At 36.7% G+C, this 19,074-nt stretch overlaps 2 protein-coding genes across 4 annotated transcripts in view; one reads left to right on the top strand and one right to left on the bottom strand.

Moving 5' to 3' along the window:
* GXYLT1 (glucoside xylosyltransferase 1) overlaps positions 1-6,106 on the top strand; it is a 34,124-nt gene extending 28,018 nt beyond the window's left edge. For all 3 annotated transcript variants that reach the window (XM_069851754.1, XM_069851745.1, XM_069851761.1), the window contains 3 exons: positions 2,155-2,278; positions 2,580-2,752; positions 4,240-6,106. In XM_069851754.1, the coding sequence (XP_069707855.1) occupies positions 2,155-2,278; positions 2,580-2,752; positions 4,240-4,401 (459 nt within the window). In that variant the 3' untranslated portion in view covers positions 4,402-6,106. The remainder of the gene's footprint in view (positions 1-2,154; positions 2,279-2,579; positions 2,753-4,239) is intronic.
* The window catches only part of PPHLN1 (periphilin 1), a 354,335-nt gene that overhangs the window by 186,655 nt on the left and 148,606 nt on the right, over positions 1-19,074 (bottom strand). The window lies entirely within an intron of this gene.

Below are 19,074 nucleotides of genomic sequence, written 5' to 3'. Positions count from 1 at the left end.
ATAGAGTTTTTTTCTCATATTTACTTGAATTAAGTTTTGAAAAGTGATTCTATCATCAGTTCTGATTGAACTTGAGCATTCTACTTCTCGTGCTGTTTGACCTCACTACAAGTTACAGTAGAATTTTAAAGGAGGAGATTGTATAAATATTAAAATAGTTTTGCTTGTTCTGTGATTCCTAGACTGGTTTCATTATACATCAGTGTTAATAAATTAATATATAGTTCTTTTTCCATTTATGCAAAGTTTATTGAAATTTTACAGCTTCCAATTCTTAAATCTGATGGCACCATTTTTAAGTAGTGTTGCTTCTAGACATCTGACAATGTGATGTATGGCATTAACTGCTTTGCATCTCCTTGGGATATACTCTTGATTTCACTGCTATTAAAACTATGCAAGTTAAATGGAAATTATATTAAATAATTACTTTAACAATTTGAAGTACTATAACCTTTATTCACTACTGTACATTCTCTTATTGTGATTATCCTTATATCAGTAAGCTAATTTAAGTATGGTTTTAATTTATGTAATTCTTAGCATTGAGTCTAAATTTAAACCTTAGTTCATTATTCTGTGGATGGCAAAGTTCACATGAATGAGTAATCTTTACCCACTGTGATTCAGTCCGATTGATTTACTTTTTTAGAAGGTTTTAGCATGATGTTAAACCTGTATTTTCTTTTGTTTAATCACATTTCACTGGCCTCACAAGAGTTCTCTTGTGTTTTCTTATGCTTGCTCTCATCAAATATTTGCAAGCCCTCCTAGTCATAAATTTTTTAGAACAGAAGGGGCTCTAATATTCCATTTGGTTTCTTACATAATATAAGCTATACATGTTTTTTTGTATTCTTGTCTGAAAGCTGGTAGTATTTATTTTTTAGTCTTCACTTCTCAAAGGCCTTTGTGTTTGATGCCTGAAATGATTTGAGGAAAGACTGAAATCTGAACTGCTAATTTTTACACTTTGCAGTTTGTCACTGGATAGCTTGGAGAAGTGTCTGATACCACTATTCTAAAACTGAATATTCTGCTTCTGGTACTCGTTCTGTTTCTTAACATGGTGTTTCTGTATACACATCCCAAACCATACTGGAGTTCTAATTTAGTTTTCTTGGCAACTTGATTAAAAAGAATCAAAGTACAATCTTGTAGTTCTTCAGGAATTTTCTCTCTTTGGGACTTACTGGTATTCCATCCTCACTCTCCCAGCAGAAGTAGAAGGTACTGAATGAGCAGCCTTGTTCCATTTCTGTTCTAGTTGAGCTTAAATGTGGTGTAAAGATAAGAAATTAGCTTTAGACTTTGTAACCTGTTACTCTGCAGATGGTAACCCCTTCGGTAATGTGGAGTTCTGTGTAGGCCAATGCTTATTCCAAGTAGCATCTCCTCAGCCGAAACCTTAGAAGGACTCCTTCTTCTTTTCCTTTGAAGTGATTCTGCTGAACTAAGAATTTGGGAATTAAGTAACAGCTGTTGGTTTAGAGTCTTACTGCCTTTTGCTAGTGAAAAGTTGTGCCTTTGCTGTGAAAGTTCAATTTCAGTAACAAAACGTAAGTTCAACTCAATGAAAATTCTTTTGAAAACCTTTGAAGAATTTCCATATTTTTGTACTCTGCTTTGTAGCCAATATTTTTGACCTGTATGGGTTTGGATCTATTTAATAATTAATTTTATATTGATCTATTTTGAATTCTTGAAGTTAACTTTAATACCTGTATATATTATCACTCTGTAATAAAGATAGAGAAATTGCATGAAGTATGGATGTTTAAATACTGCTTGTACCTGTCACCTAAATGCAGTTTTTGTGTTAGATCCTACTGCTGTATAAAAAAACCTTGCTATTTCTTAAACTAAAAGTTCTAAGATGTTTGAGGGAAATCTTAAAGGCAAAAATTTAATGTGGCAGTTAAATAGAAGTAGGAAGCGCATATAACTTTCCTTTTAAAATAATTGAGAAATAAAACATATTGGACACGTCCATAACTGTTTTTCCTTAGATATGCTTATTTGTTTAAAAGAAAGGAATCATCTATAGATTTGAGATTTGTAACTTTACCCAGTAAATCACTATGATTCCGTAGGGTGTTTTCTTCTTTGTAATTGTCCTGAATGTGTGTCATTTTGCTTTGTTTTGTTCAACAGAATGATATGACATCAGTCAGGTTACAGTGGGGAGAAATTCTTATGCCGCTGCTAAAGAAGTACAAGTTGAACATAACATGGGGTGACCAGGATCTGTTGAACATCATGTTTTTTCACAATCCAGGTAAATGCACACGGATTTTTAGTCTTAACGTGACAAAGTTGATCTGTTCTATGATGGTCAAAAATCCAGGAACACTTTTAGCAGTCTTCTCAGGGAAAGTATTTGAGAGACTTATCTCTTATTTTGTTTTCTAAATGTGTTTGCTTTGAGAGACAGCATTGGAGCTTACTGTAATGTAATTAGTTGTTAGGTTTTGAAACAACTATACAGAAATTTATGAAGCGGCTTTAAGCAAAAAAACCCCAATATATTTCCTGAAAGAATTTTGATACTTAATCCAGATTTCTCACTTTCTGTACAGAAAGTCTTTATGTCTTTCCTTGCCAATGGAATTATCGACCTGACCACTGCATCTATGGAAGCAATTGTAAGGAAGCTGAAGAAGAAGGTATATTTATTCTTCATGGAAACAGAGGTGTTTACCATGATGATAAACAACCGACCTTTAGGGCTGTCTATGAAGCAATAAAAAATGTAAGTGTTTTCAGCATTGTACTTGTGCAACTTATTTTTAATGTATTTTTATCCACAGTGCTGCATGTGTTTTGTAGATTTTTTTGGTACTTATCTTGATTACAACAAAGTAATTTTTTTCTCTTCTCCTCTTTTCACCCATTTTTCATTTGCTGCTTGGGTAGAATTTCAGTGCATTCCATTTATGATGGAAACACTGTGTAGGTGATGTCTAGTTTCAGATTCTAAAACATTGCCTGTAGTTGTCAGTGTGTATTTAAAAGGCTTAATTCCCATTCCTTTAATAAATACTTCTAGTAAACTGTTTGTATGAACATTTGGAGATCACTAGAAGCTTCATTTCTGTAAAAATCTTAAAATGCAGAAAAAAGCCTTCTTCCCAAAGTTTGTGTGTGTTTACATTTTAACATTGAATTGCATTTAGATGTGGATTTTATAAAATTTTTTTTGTACTGTTTTGACCTTTATTCTAGAGGTTCAGTGTATTAATATATTGCTGTGCCTTTAAATAGTAAGCACACTGACTTCTTTTCATTCTGCAAAGAAGTCATCTAATAAACTATTTATCACTGCATCAGTATACTCACTGAAGAGCTGTAAAATTTAGCACTGATGCACATTTTAATGTAGCAGACTATTGTGTGTGTATAACCTTCAAAAATCAATAGTATATTTTAATGGTGCTTTATTACATGTTGTCATATGGATATAAAAATGAAGAAAAGTACTTTTGGGGTTCTGAGAATACATTACAGGGGAAGTGAATGTTTCTATAAAAATACGATTTCTTTGTTTCCTTTGAGCATTGTCAAAAACAGAAGGAAAAAATTAATTCTTTTTATTTATGATCCCATTTGTTTTATGAATATGTCAGAGAAAGTATGTGAAACACTGATTCAGTGGTAATAAGATGAAAAAAGCATATTACTTTGAAATATTGTTTTAGCTTAACATTTGTTTATAAAAAATATTGCGGTGTTCAATTAATGACTTCTTTTTCATGTCCATGTTAAACATAGTATGCTTTTGACCATCATTCAATTTAATGAAACTTCGATAGTACAACTATTCATACTGTTGTTTCATTATAATTTGTTAGGAAATGTATTCCTTGAAAGTTATGTCATTCAAGAAAGTTACTGTTCAAATAACAAGTAATGAGAAATCATTTTAGATGTGTAAATTTTTAATTTAATAAGGTAATTTAAATTTCCTCCTTCCCTGTCTGCATATGTTTATTTGCTTACATTTAATATAAAAAAAAATCTCATTTGTTAGGCTTATTGAAAGCATTAGAGAATATCTGTTTAATTTAGAGGTGGTTTTCAAATATTGCATTCAGAAACTCTCAGAGTTCTTGAAAACATATAATAAACCCGTAGAAAGCAAATACAGTGTTCAAGGGTGTTTTTATAAAACTCTAATATCTCTGAATAATGATACTCTTCCATGTTGACTTTAAATATATTTTTTTTAACTTCTTACAGTATTCATTTGGAGATGATCTGGTTCATTCCCTGTTGCAGCCCTTAGAACTGGAATTACGGAAAACTATGCATACATACTGTGGAAAAGTATACAAAGTGTTCATAAAGCAGCTAACACAAAGCATAAGAGACTTACATGCCACAAGATCAATGGGAAGGTGATTTTTACTCCAACCTGTTAAGTCAAAAGACTGAATTAACTTACTGGTCAAAAGGTGCAAAAATTCTTATATAGCTTGAATTGGCTCTTCATGTGCCTAGATAAAAGTTTACTAGCATATATAGAAATGAAGAAAATATCCATGTAATGAAGAACAGGAACTTTTTTCTGCAGAGGTCACTTTTTTGCTCTTCTGAAGTTTAATCCCTGCTAACGTTTATCTTGGATCTGATGATTCGGGTGTTACTGGCTTCTTAGGTCAGTAATTTTAGTCTGCATAAGTCAGTTCTCTGACGGTCAGATGAACAAGGAGGGAAATGAAGATGGCTTGATTTGGGAGTGTACCTCAATTGTCTAAAAATCTGTTAAACTGTGAATGTAGCAATAACTGTCGGCAGCACTAACCTCACTTTAAAGGTGTAAGCCTTTATGTAAACATAGTTGTTTACAAGTGCAGAAAATACTCTGTTTTCAAAGAAATGTGAGCTAATAATTGACAATCTGCTTGTGCCTTTATATGTTCATCTCTTACATGCTGAAGTACTGTTTTGACAATCTTGTTTTGCTTATCTTAATTGTAAAATATGACTTTTTGAGAAATGAAAAACTAGTATGTAATACTACTTTTCTCTGTGTGCAGATACAGAGACTTTTTAATATACAACATTTGTTTCAACATTGTTGAGCCATTATGGCCAAAAGATAGAGCAGAGTTGAAGTGTTTTTTAGCAAAAATTCAATTATGAAGTTGTCTGTCTTACAATACTTTTTAAAATTACATGGTTTTGTGGCTTTATAGGGCATTTTGGAACTAGGGAAAAAAACCAAAACAAAACAGTGGAAAGCTGTTGCTGTTGTATTTACTCATCAATAATTATTACCTGGTGATTATTGTAGTTTATTTAGTACCTAAAAGTGAAGAGCTGTAATATACAGTCTGATGAATCATCAGAACTCGTAGGTCGGTTTCTTAGATAAATAACCTGTTACCATTTTTTTTAATAATGTGGCTTTAAAATAGTTTGGGGGCAGACCCTTGACTATATGAATGCATTACTGTCAGTAGGGTGATAGGCATTTACAACAGGTAAGGATTAGGCCTTCTTTAGGTATTTTAGTGAAAGCAAGTTCTATTTTATCTAATGCAAAATTTTTTTCAGAGAAAAACATGAAGAAAAAGGCTAAATTCTAGTGTTACAGTAGAATATTGTTTAAACTTGCATGATATGAAAGGTATTTGTAAAATACATTTGAACTTGGATAACCTGACTGAGATGAAGTCTTCATAAAGTGAAGTTTTGGATTCCAGAAAAGTTCCTGTCTTGAACATGGAGGATCCACTCACTGACTTGCACCTTCATCCCAACTCCTTTTTAGAAGTTTAATTTCTGTGGCTGTTTCTTTGTCAAAGGCGGGCTGGCTCTGACTCCCAGATCCATGTGAGCTGGATGAATGCTTTAGCTGTAAAACACTCCATTGTAAGCAGTTTATATTCTGCTCATAATCTCCCTGCTGGCTCAGGGTGTAAATTTCTGGAATGGAAATTAGAAAGCAGTTTGCCTCACATGTAGTTATGGTCTCTTTGCCTTGCTATGTAATCTTTCGAAGTCTGAAAATCTAGAAATCTCTGTGAAGGGGAACACTGTTATTGACCTATTTTACAATATGCAATGCATTGGTTTTTTTACATAAATACTGATTTTTATATCAATTTGTCTTTGTCTTTGTTTTTTTTACTTTTACTGTGTGTTTGTACTTAAATTCTTATGAACTGTTTTTTGTTTCTTTGCAAAAATTTTCAGATTTAAATTGTTTTTTATTATGTTCTATGCATGTGAAGATACTGCTTTTAAAACCTAATGAGCAGTTTTAGAAAAACAGTGGAACATGAACATTAGCAACTACCTATCCACTTTAATTTCAGTTTTTATGGGAAATTAGAACAAAAAATATTAATATTGAAGCTTATCATAGGATAAAATTCTTACTTTGTGCTTATTACAAGAACTGCTTATTGACATATTTGAAATAAGAGATATACTGCCTTATGCCATAGTTTTTGTTTGATTTTATTAGTATAAACTTAAACTGCTCAACTACCAATTCCCAAGTAACACTCATGAACACTTTAGAAAACTTAAACAGCGAGTACTTAGTAGCTTCCAATATGTAACTCTCTAGAGTATTTCTGTTTCAAATAAATTTTTAGCTCTGTAATCTCTGTCTTTAATTTAGAAAGACAATCTACCTTTAAGAACAAATCTAACTTAAAAGAAAACATTTGGAGAAAGTAAGAAGACTGGAAAACTAAGAAGTGTGATGGAAACCAGTTACGCTCCCAAACATTTCAGTACTCCATTTGTCAGCCTAAACTGGCTAACTTAGATAAAAAGTTTCAGCAAATAATTAACTGTTAAAAACCGCTGCTAGAAGTGTAAAGTTCCATAGGAAAATGTAAACATCAGGAAGTGTATATTCAGCTTAAATGAAGATAAACGTATTCAGCATGCTTGTTTTATCTCATGTCGCAGTACGATTGATCTGTCTCTTTTTAAAGGGATCCCTGTCTCCTAGTAGAAGGGATCTATTTGATGATGTGTTGTCTCATTTTTATGACATGAGGCAGACATACCTTTATACACCTCTGCCTGTTAGTAAGGCTGTATAAGCATTATGAAAGAATCTCTCCAGTTATTTGTAGTTTGCTAAAATTTAAAACTGAAGGTGAAATTTAGACTAATGCCAGTTGAGTTGGTTTTGGTAAGCTTTTAATTTAAATATGGAAAGGTTAAGAAAGGAGATTTAGAAGAAAAACAGATCTCAAAGCAATAGGGAGTATTGACCTAAATTTGATCAAGCTATAAATTTCTGGCAAAAAGTTGTCAACATTTTGTTATTTTTCATAGAATCACCAGGTTGGAAAAGACCCACCGGATCATCGAGTCCAACCATTCCTATAAAACACTAAACCATGTCCCTCAGTGCCTCATCCACCCGTGCCTTAAACACCTCCAGGGAAGGTGACTCAACCACCTCCCTGGGCAGCCTCTTCCAGTGCCCAATGACCCTTTCTGTGAAATTTTTTTTTCCTAATGTTCAGCCTAAACCTCCCCTGGTGTGGAGCTTGAAGCCATTCCCTCTCATCGTGTCCCCTGTCCATTGGGAGAAGAGGCCAGCACCCTCCTCTCCACAACTTCCTTTTAGGTAGTTGTAGAGAGCAATGAGGTCTCCCCTCAGCCTCCTCGTCTCCAGGCTAAACGACCCCAGGTTTCTGTCCATACTAGGTACATGCCAACCACAGAAGCTTTCCACACTTCTTTCTGTGCACTTTCCCTAATGGGATGGCTGACAAGTCAGTGTTCTTTCTTTCTCTCCTCCCAAATTATACTTCCCATTTAGACAGCATGGAAAAGGAAATAACTGCAGTGTAGGAGTGGGAAGAGGGAAGGGCCTGGGCCTGCTTGGAATGCTTTGAAGAACATGTAAGAGCTAAAGTTGACGGTGTAATGAATTGTCTGTATGGGAATTATTGGTCTCTCGTTTCGTGTCAAGATAGGAATGAAGCCCTGCTCTTTATTTGCTCACATTTACAGATGCAAATGGTATTTGTGATGGATTAAGTCACAAATGAAACTGAGGCATAAAGTCAAGCCTTCTACTACTTTAGCTTATCCATAGGAAAACACTGGACTTCTGCTTTCTACCACCTGGTTTATAAAGGTGTCTCCAAACACTTGGACATATCTGGAATTTCGGTGTCTTAGAAAACTTAAGATTTTTCAACTATCAAGCAGGTTTAACAATATCCATTTACTGATTTTTTTTTTTTTTTTTTTTGGCTGGGTTGAGTGGAATACTCCTGCATAATTTAAATGAATGCGTAGGCTATTTAGGTCTATTTATTTAAATAAATTATTCATTTTGAATAGTTACTATTTTTACGTCCTGTCGTATATAATGTGATTGCTGTAGTTATCATAGCTTCCCTGCTTACTTCACTACTTTGTGAATGGATGGCATTAGGAATAGCTCCAGTAATTTTGTGTTTTAAAATAAGTTGCAGAAAACTGTAATGTGAGGGTATAGCTTTTTCTTTATTAGAAGGAAGTGCGTGCTTTTGTAGCATAGACAGTAAAATTATGTAGTAATGGGAAGGTACTTCTCATCACCATGGATCTGGGAACAGATCTTGATTGTTTTTATGTGGCTTTTGCTGTCAGTCTGAGTACTTCTGTATGGAGTAACACTCAGCAGTGATATCAAAACTTGTATTTTTCAAGAAGAACTGTAAGTATTTTTCTGTCATTGTTCCAATCTCTTCGGATATCTTCTGTACTGTTTCTTTTCTGGCACTTCAGTTCCATACAACTGGTTTTATCTAAATATTTGAGAATAATAACTTTTAATTCATACAAAGTTTTGGGCAAGCAGCAGTCAAGTTATTTGCTCAAGTTGCCGAAGTGGGCAAAGCATGAACCAAGCCAGTAAGATTTAAAATAATTAAACACTAGTGTATGTACTTTCAGTTCCCTTAGAAAAAAAGAAAAATGTTCTTTGATCCTAGTTTAGCTCTACAGAGGAACACTTAAAACTTGATTTCTGTATTTAACTGCTAAATCTTAAATAATGCAGGATAATTTTCTACAGAAATACAGGTTGCCTCACAGTTGCTTTGTAGTCCTAGTAGACTACTAGAAACTATTATTCAGATTTAAAAACAGAAGATATTTGCAGAGGTAGTAGTAAATTTTCCACTTCAGGAAGTGAGGAGAAAAATCTCATTTTAAAGTAGTTCTCAAAATCTCTCTCTTGTAACCACTTAGTGGATGTGTATAAGAACAGTTTGTCCTCTGAGGTTGTCATAAAATTTAAGACTTGTGGTTCTCCAATGCATTTCTAAGGCTTTGTTGCCCCATTAAAATTTTAGGTTTCTTGAAGGAATATTAAGTAATTGGAAATTCTTGTGCTGAATAAATTCAGTTGTTCCTCTTCAATTTTGCTGGTGCTTTATGCACAGCTGCATTCAATTCTTTAGAGAGTTCTCATTTAAACTTAATGAATGTGCTTCTTCCTGTCTATTTGCTAGCGAATTTCTACAAGGCTTCGTTTCCCCCCCCGCCCCCGTCTTTTCCCTGCGCTGCTGTTAAAAGGTAATCACTAAGTTCTTTTAACATTTGAATGCTTATAAAAATTATGGGAAATATTACAGGTCTCTTTACAGAGACCACTAATTAAAGGAGGACCTGTAGGCCTACTGAGGTGGTTTTTCTTATTTTCTCCTCAGATTGCTTTTTGAGGATGTTTGGCTAGGAGGATTCTTTGAGCGTTTAGTAAAGTCTTTATATTTCTTGAGTGATCATCTCGTAGTTTCTTCCCTGAATCAATTAATGTTGTCCCTGTCCTCTCTTTGTGATAGATGCTTGGCTGCTGTCTCCCTACTTGATCTATATGATTGCCAGTTCCTTTAATCAAAGCAGTAACTGTCACTTCTTCTAGATTTGGATTTTAAATGCTCATCCCATAATTGGGTGCCACCTTAGTTGCACAAACTAGGGACCTAGCCTGTTTCCACTTGAAGGTGCCCATCCTTGATTTCATTTTCCCGTGGTAGAATGCGGCTGAACCCGTAGGGATAAAGTAGTTCTGTAACAAGGAATGCAGAATTTTTCACAGCAGAAACTAGAGAACTACAGATTTCTGAAATATAATTAACAATTTTGAATTAGTATTTCATCCTCAGGTATAATTTCTGATTTGGTAGACGTAAGGGTTAGCATCCTTTGTTCAAAGAATTGCACTTTTCCTGTGTCAGACCCTTATGTGGAGAGATGAGCATGTATCCTTTAGAAGACTGATTGGTTTCTTGTTTACTGTGAATTTCAAGGAAAGTAAGTCATTACTGTAGTTCCTTAGTATCACCCTATATAATCTCTTTGAAACCAGTAATAAGTGCCTGCTTACTGCTATCTAGTCATACTGATTTTAATGGTTTTCTAACGGTCAGGATGAAAGGGGAGGGGAAAAGATAGAGTTATTTGGATCTCCTTGCTAGTTTCTGCCTTGCTGTCTTTAGAATTGCACCAGTCTGGGTCAAAGCCAGAGGAGAATAAAATTGATAGCTTCACCTGACGCATTAATACCTTCATTTAGGAACAGGCTTTCACTGGTCATGGGCCTTACTCATAGATTAAAAGTCAAGTGTTTCCTTGCACTGTTTTGTCAAAACAGGCCCACAAGAGCAGGACTGGTTAGGTTTTCATATAGTTTTTTGCTGTTTTAAGAGTACAAAACTTGAAAGATACAGGCACATTATATTCTTGGAGTAAGTCTCTTAGAAACCTGTGAGAATATGATCTAAGTCTACAGTCTTTAAGGCTTACAACTGCCTTTCAAGATACCTTTTGAACTAATATTCTCCCACAAATCCCCCTTCCCTCTGTGCCGTTTTCCACAGATAGTTTTGTTTGTTAGATTTGTTTGTCTTTAGAGTAAAATGAAAATATAAGAGTTTACTTTAGTAAATGTCCCCTTAAAACCAAACAGAACTTTGTTAGGGAAGGAAAGGAACTATGAAGTTTGTTTGCTAGTGATCATTTCTGCACTTCAGACTTCTATGAGATAATGGAGTGCAAAAGTGGAGTTTACCCGTGCCTTCCTCACTGCTTGGAGAAGTCTTGCTAGATTGTGCTGTCTTTAATTTCCTCACTTATTTCTAGCATCAAACACTAATTTCTAAAATGTTTTTTGAATATTCCTAAATGGCCTTTCTATTTTATCTAGTTTTTATTAGATTAATAAACCAACTGAAATGAACAATTGGAATAGCCTAATGCATTTTCCTCTACTCTCATATTCTAGAAGGTCATTCTCTCTCTTATTCTTCCTTTGGGTCATTTAATATCATATGCTCATTCTCAAAATTCTAATCTTGGTACAACAGGTTCATTTTTTTTTATGCCTGTGTGTTATGAATCTTAATGTCCTGCCAGTCCTTTATGTACATATTTTACTAGAGCAATTCACATTAAATCAGTCTAATATTCATATGAATTACTTGGAAATACAAAAGTAGATGTAAAAGTTATCCTAAACTGAAAATCTTCGTGGTTGAATTAATGAGTACTTAGGGCATGGGTTTTTTTAGGCTTCCAAGAAAATGAAAGCAATATAATCAGTTTTAACTCCTGATTTAAGACTAGGAAATTAGAATTAATTAAAGCTGATGTTTTAGCCTTTTAATGTTAACCTATTGTGCCTCGCTGAGCAGCTGGTGCATAGGAGATACTCCACTTGCCTGTTGGCTGTCATGAAACTTCGAAGTATGATGTCATGCAGTTTCTGACTAGTCACTGGTACTCCTATTTTTTCATTTTAAGATATTCTGCCATGTTTTATTTTACTGTTTTGTTTTATGTTTTTATTCTGTAGTTAGTGTTGTCTGAGGTGAATCGAAACTGTGGATCTCAACAGATCTCATCTTTCTTGCTTGTTGTTCCTGGCTTGCCTCTTTTTTGCCACTACCCCTCCTAGCTGCCTGTCTTTTCCAGGACATGGTGTCGCTCTATCTGTTCTTCATATCATGGTCTTTCTGGATCTTGCTGGCTGTTAATGCTCATTAGTCAATATTGCATTTGCCATCAGGTACGTGCCTTCAGAACTGGGCCATTTGCTGTAATAAGCTAACTGTACCGTTTCAAGCCAAAGGGGTTCCCTGGGGTGAGCACTGTGCTAATGGATAACCACATGTCTTGACCTTTAAGCATGTTCTTGACCCAGAGTAGTTCCTAAGGAGTGCTGTGTGTTTCTTGGCTGTAGCTTGGGGAATAAACTTAGTTTTTCTTTCAGCTTTGTGTAGACTATTACAATATTTTAATTTTCTTTATTTTTCTGTAGACATAAGGGCTTTGTACTAGAGGCATGCTTTTGGTGAGAAAGCTTGGCTGATGAAGCTGTTACAATTGGGCAGAACTGATCTGAGCCATTCTGCTTGCCTGAGGCAGACAGGCTCAGCAGGGCTTTGGAGAACAGCATGAACAAAAGACAAGAGCCAGGGCACCTAGTGTGCAGTGAGGGCCTTGATCTCTGCCCTGTTCCTGTAGGTGCTGGACAACCTCTGAGGGAAAAGCAATCTTCAGTCAACGCTTCTTTTTGTGCGTGTACAAAGAGAGAAATTTGACTTACGACTTCAAAAAAGCCCAAACAAAATTCTAGAGGGATTACTGAATGCAATAGAGAGTGCACAGTATGTAAAATTGTACTGGCTGAAAAATTAATGGCTGTTAATAGCCCATTGAAACACGCAGGGTTTTGAGAAGGACTTTCTTCACTGTTCCATAAAAACGGTGACTAAAACAGCAAAAATAAGCAATTGTAGACTATTGCTTAAAAAATAGATGACTGTCTTATTTTTACATTAATCCTGTTTGCTTAGCTTTGCCTTTCTTTGGCCAGAAGGGTAGCTTGTAATTAATGAAAAGTGATTTAGCTTGAAGAATAAAGCGTTAAGTTTGTGATAGTAAGAAAAATGAAACCTCTGCAGAATTTGCTGGTTTTGGTGCTTTAGACCTCAAGCAGTGTCTAAATTAATTAGAAGTTGCTTGATTAATGTACACTTGTCAAGTAATACATTGGGCAGAACTTTAATACTCTTGTACAAAAACTACTTTCGTATTTTTATCATTTTTGGAGTCTAAGTTTGAATTAATACCTTGTTGCAAAATACATGTACTTAGAGGACACCACATACTATATTAGATATCTACAGTAACTGTTAGATAGGAAAATCCGGTTGCTGTTGTAGAACAGACGTGCTATCACACTTAGAGTGATATCTTGTCTCTGTATGTGTGGAATTGTCCTGGGTTCGGGTGGAATAGAGTTAGTTTTCTTCAGCTTCTCATACTTGCTGGCCAACAAGAGTACAGGGAGTGCAAACTGTGAGGGAACACTGCCAGGACAGCTGACCCAGAGTGGCCAAAGGGATGTTTGATACCATCTGACATCACATTTAGTACATAAACTGGGGGAGTTGAACAAGGGGTGGGGGATTGCTGCTCAGGAATGGGCTGAGCATCAGTTTATGGGTGGTTAGCAATTGTACTACTACTTGCTTTGTGTGTTTTTGTCATTATTACTTTTCTCCTTCTTAGCTGTTCTATCAAACTGTCTTTATCCCAACCCACAAGTTCTAACTTTTTCTTTCTGATTCTCCCCCCTCATCCCATCTGGGGCTGGGGGGAAGACCGAGGGTGTGTGGCCATGTGGTACTTAGTTGCTGGCTGCGGCTAAACCACAACAGTAATTTTCAAGGAATACATTATATGGTGCATTGGACCTACAACTACTCCTCATCTAAACTATGACTCTCTGAGGATTCAATCATTTTTTCTCAGTATCAGCAAAGCAAGTGTCCATTACCCTCAACAACACTGAAAAGGAGAGCTATGAGACAGTTCTGTTGTGATATGTTTACAAGTCTTAAGAGGAGACAAACATGACTCTTGTTTCTTAAAGAGAACCATTTAGCAGTACTGGGCCTGACTGAAATCACTAGCTTACTGCTTCAAAACAAGCACAAAGGAAGTGCAGTAATATACAACATATAGTAGGAATGCTAAATACAGACCTTATGACCTCCTCTAGAAAACCTCAAAAATCTTCCCCTAATATTAATTTTACTCCTAAAAGCAAAAGTTCCAAAAGCCCCTTGAAGTCCACCAGGGATTTTGCTATTCCTGTGGATTTAATATGAAAGTGTTCAGCTACTGTAGCAATGGATGGCAGCATAAAGCACCGATAAATCGATTAATAGAGCTTAGCCTTGGGGTGTCTGTAAGTTCATCTAGTCTCATCTGTCATATATCACAAGCCATTAAATTTCTCTTGGTTATCTCTGTACCGAAGCCAGTAATTTGTTGTACTAAAGCATAACTTGTGTCCAGGTAAATCATACCTTTCAGAGAAATGACTAGTCCTGGTCTGAAGGCATGAAGAGGGAAAATACTCCCCTTTGTCAGTTTGTTGCAATGGCTCAGTGTTCTCACAGTGATGTGTGCGTGCCTCAGGTCTCATTTTAGTTTCTCTGGCATTAGCTTCCATCCATTGATTCTTTTTATGCCTCTCTCCACTAGGCTGAAGAGCTTAATATCCTGTGGTTTCTCCTTGTGGAGGTACTTACATGTTGTTATCAAATCACTACTCAGTCTCCTTTTGCCAAACAAATTGAGCTCATGAACTTTCTGACTGCACGATGTCATTTAAGTTCTGTGGCTATTTTTTTATACCTTCATCAATTTTCCAGAGTCCCCTAGAATATGGACACTAGGACAATATTCAGAATTTCAGTATAGTTAAAGACTTGGTAATTTTAATATATAGGTAAAATTTCCTTAGTCCTTTCTAAATGTGTACTTTGACTGCTCCTATTTAGCTTACTTTCTATTCCTGGGATAAAATCTACATTCCTCGATGTGGTGGCATTTGTCTTTGTTAAAACGAGCTCAGCCTGCTGGCATTTCACCACAGTACTGCAGATTCATCTGTGCACTGCGGTTGTTATCACTGTTTATCACCTTGCCAGGTACTGTTGTCTGCAATCTTCATCAGCCATGATTTTATATTTACTTCTAGATCAATGATGAACGCTTTTAATGTTTTGTCCTTTAGAACATCACTGGAAACAGCTCTTTGATAAAACTTGTCTACAAAAGCTTAGTTGTTGAGAGTGGCCCAGTTATTCTTGCAAGATTTTGATGTTTCTGTTTTTCCACTGCACAGCACAACTTCAAATTCAGGAAATGGAACAATATATTCAGGAATAAATACCAGATTTGTTTGACAAGATTTACTTTCCTGGAAACAGCACTGATTACTTCTTACTGTAGTATTTTTTTTAAATTCACTTCCAGTCAATTGTGTTGCAACTTTTGTAATTTTTTCTTTGGGGGAGTAGTCTCATAGCAGTCTGACTACATGTAACTCAGTATTTTGAATAATACTAAAATTATTTAGGTTATCTTATGGAATTTTCTGGGAATGCTAAGATTTCATAGAATCATAGAATCACCAGGTTGGAAGAGACCCACCAGATCATCTAGTCCAACCATTCCTATCAAACACTAAACCATGCCCCTTAGCACCTCGTCCACCCGTGCCTTAAACACCTCCAGGGAAGGTGACTCAACCACCTCCCTGGGCAGCCTGTGCCAGTGCCCAATGACCCTTTCCGTGAAGAATTTTTTCCTAATGTCCAGCCTGAACCTCCCCTGGCGGAGCTTGAGGCCATTCCCTCTTGTCCTGTCCCCTGTCACTTGGGAGAAGAGGCCAGCACCCTCCTCTCTACAACCTCCTTTCAGGTAGTTGTAGAGAGCAATGAGGTCTCCCCTCAGCCTCCTCTTCTCCAGGCTAAACAACCCCAGCTCTCTCAGACGCTCCTCTTAAGACCTGCTCTCCAGCCCCTTCACCAGCTTCGTTGCTCTTCTCTGGACTTGTTCCAGAGCCTCAACATCCTTCTTGTGGTGAGGGGCCCAGAACTGAACACAGGATTCGAGGAGCGGTCTCACCAGTGCCGAGTACAGAGGGAGAACAACCTCCCTGGACCTGCTGGTCACGCCGTTTCTGATACAAGCCAAGATGCCATTGGCCTTCTTGGCCACCTGGGCACACTGCTGGCTCGTGTTCAGTCGCTGTCAACCAACACCCCCAGGTCCCTCTCCTCCAGGCAGCTTTCTAGACAGACTTCTCCTAGTCTGTAGCACTGCACAGGGTTGCTGTGCCCCAACTGCAGGAACTATTTATTGGAACAAGTAACGCCAGCATTCTTCAGGAAACTGTTTCGTGGTTTCCTACTGTAAATTAGCTAAATCTGCTGATTTTGAAATATTTATACCTGGTCATTGTTTATTTAACTTTCTTCTGGTTTGCTGACAGACAAAGAAAGTATTTCAACATCCGCATGCGATGCAAATGTATTTTATTTCTGAATGCAGAAGACTTAATTGAATGTTTTTGCATTATCAACAGCACTATCATTAGTAGTGAAAGCAGTTTTATTTCTTTTGTTCTTAATTTATTCCAAAAATTATAGCATTGTATTCTTAGTCCTTCATTCCATCAGCTGCAGGGATTTTTTTTTTTCCTCCAGATGTGTAATACTTCTTAGTTTTGCAATATGAACATTGCAGTAATTCCTACATAATTCAGTAATTTCTAATTTTTACATTTTGTTATTTTTATCTTGCTGAAGCCTCATTTGGCACCATCTTCTTTGTGTCGCTCTAAGATGTTTGTTTGCCAGATGCGGCGCTGGATAAAGCTGGTCTGTCTGCAGTTACCCTCTGCATCTTTTCACCTCCGGGTGTGGAGAAACTTTCATGATCTGTTCCAGAAGATAATGCCTTTGCTTCTGGTCTTTGACCTTGTGCTTTCGCACAGAGAACATGAAGTAGGCTAACCAACTCAGTATAGGAGATTTCCTCCAGGAGAATCCACAAATTTCAAGCCTGCTATAGTCAGTGGACAGGATGAATTGACGTGTGAATGTGGAACGGGGGAGCGGAAAGAAACGTTGCCTGGTAGAGGCTCCTTTCAAGTCAGCTCACACTGGTAAGTGCAGGTGCCATAATAATATCCTAGAGCTAATGTCTTGGAGATGTGTTGGAGTCTGATGTCTTGTCAAAAAGAGGAGATACCCTAGTTCTTTATTCTCTTTGGGGTCATGCTGCAAGGTTCAGAGACTTACAGTATTATATTAAACAGAAAATGAATGTTGCCTACCCCATCATCTTCATTTTGTGCAGAAAGTTGCCTGTACCCGTATTGGATGATCCATACAAAGACGCAAGGAAGAACACTCCCTCCTCCACCCTCTAATGTTTTGATAACCTGATATGAACATAACCATGACAGAGAAAAAGTAACTTCTGAGACATGAATGACTGATGCTGGCAAATGCTGCAACCACTTTTCATGGATGTAAAATAGCTGATAAACCAAATAAGAAGAAATATATCTTGGAGCCTAAGCAGCAGAGATGAAATACAGGTTAGGAGTAGTAACAAGCAAAGTAGCCCCTAGAACTTCTAAAAATTCTCAGAATCATAGAAAGGTTGAGGTTGGAAGAGAGCTCTGGAGCTCATCTGATCCACCCCCTCCTGCACAGGCAGAGCCTCCTAGAGCAGGTTGCCCAGGACTGTGTCCAGATGGCTTTTGAATGTCTGTAGGGATGGAGACTCCACCTCCCTGGGCATTGTGTGCCTCTGTTTCATCACCCTCACAGCAAAAAATGTTTTCTGAACCTCCTGTGTTTCAGTTTCTGCCCATCGTCTCTTGTTAAAGTTGTTGAAAACCCAGCCCATCAGAGTGTGTGCATGATGCCCATTTCCTTCAGACTACACCAAGACTACAACACCTTGGTGGCTGGGCTAGTACCTACATCAGAACAGAGTTTGTGTCTTGCAGTTTATTTTCTATTTAAAGTTAACAGTGTAATTATTGTATCTCAGCAAATTATTAGGAAATAGACAGATAATAAACTTTGGAGGAATAGAGATGTTCTTTCCATGCAAACATTTCTGCTGCAGTGAAGAAAAAAATCGTAATGGTACAGGCAGTTATTTCCATCCCCGTGCCCTCGCTTTTATCTGCACCATCCTTGAACTGGCCTGTGGAAGATTTGCTTTTTACGTGGCAGTCCTTTTAGCTGCAAACTTGTATTGATACAAAAATATGTAATTATGGTCGTAATGGTATATGTATATTGGATAATCTGTTCCGAAGTAGCCTACAGTTATTTCAGTTCTTTCCATGTAAAATTTAGCTAGCACTTGATGCTTTTCTCACTTCAGTAATATTGGCACTCAGAACTTTGTAATGGAAGAGGAGATTTTTTTGGCTGTTATTTCTCCAATATGCCAGGTATTACTTTTCAAATATTCTTTGGTGCTACATGGCAAAGATGAGTCTGTGTGTGAGGGAACGTTCTAGTTCCTTTGCTGAAGGCATGTATTGGATTCATAGCATTGGGCTTCTCTGAACTAGTGGTAGTTGACCACCATTTAAATGGAAGAAGGAAAATAGGGATTAACAGAATTCTGCAGCATGAATAATCTAGTCCTGAGGTAGGCATATAACAAAAATCAAGTAAATTGAACTATAAAAGTAGTTGTGTTTTCCCTATTACCTGTAATGTCAGCTAAAGTGAATCTCAGCCAAAGCCGGATCTATTTAAGATTTATTCCTTGCCATTTTGACTACTCATGAAATATCCAGGAAAGGATGTTGGATTTTCTGGAACATATTCTTTGAAATTATCATTTGAATAATTTAATTAAGTCTAAAAGAAATCGCTAGATAGTGATACATGTTCTGTTTCGTGACTGAGCAGGGAAGCATCTTGTAATAGGGTTTCTGATGCAAAGCAAATGTAATTCTATTTTTTTTTCCTCAACTAACTTATCTTAAAAATCCACTCTGTCTTACTTACTCTTGTTAGTAACCTCTGAGGGGATCTTCCAACAATCAAAGAAGTTTACATTGGACATTAGGCAAAGGTTCTTCACTGAGAGGGTGGTCAGTCACTGGAACAGTCTCCCCCAGTGATGTGGTCATGGCACCAAGCCTGTCCAAGTTCAAGGAGCATCTGGACTTAGCACTCAGTTTGGTTTTAGGTAGTTCTG

The sequence above is a fragment of the Phaenicophaeus curvirostris genome, chromosome 1 (assembly GCF_032191515.1).
Source record: "Phaenicophaeus curvirostris isolate KB17595 chromosome 1, BPBGC_Pcur_1.0, whole genome shotgun sequence".
Classification (NCBI taxonomy): domain Eukaryota; kingdom Metazoa; phylum Chordata; class Aves; order Cuculiformes; family Cuculidae; genus Phaenicophaeus; species Phaenicophaeus curvirostris.
Note: the sequence above shows the minus strand (reverse complement) of the source record. Positions and strands in the feature narration are given on the sequence as shown.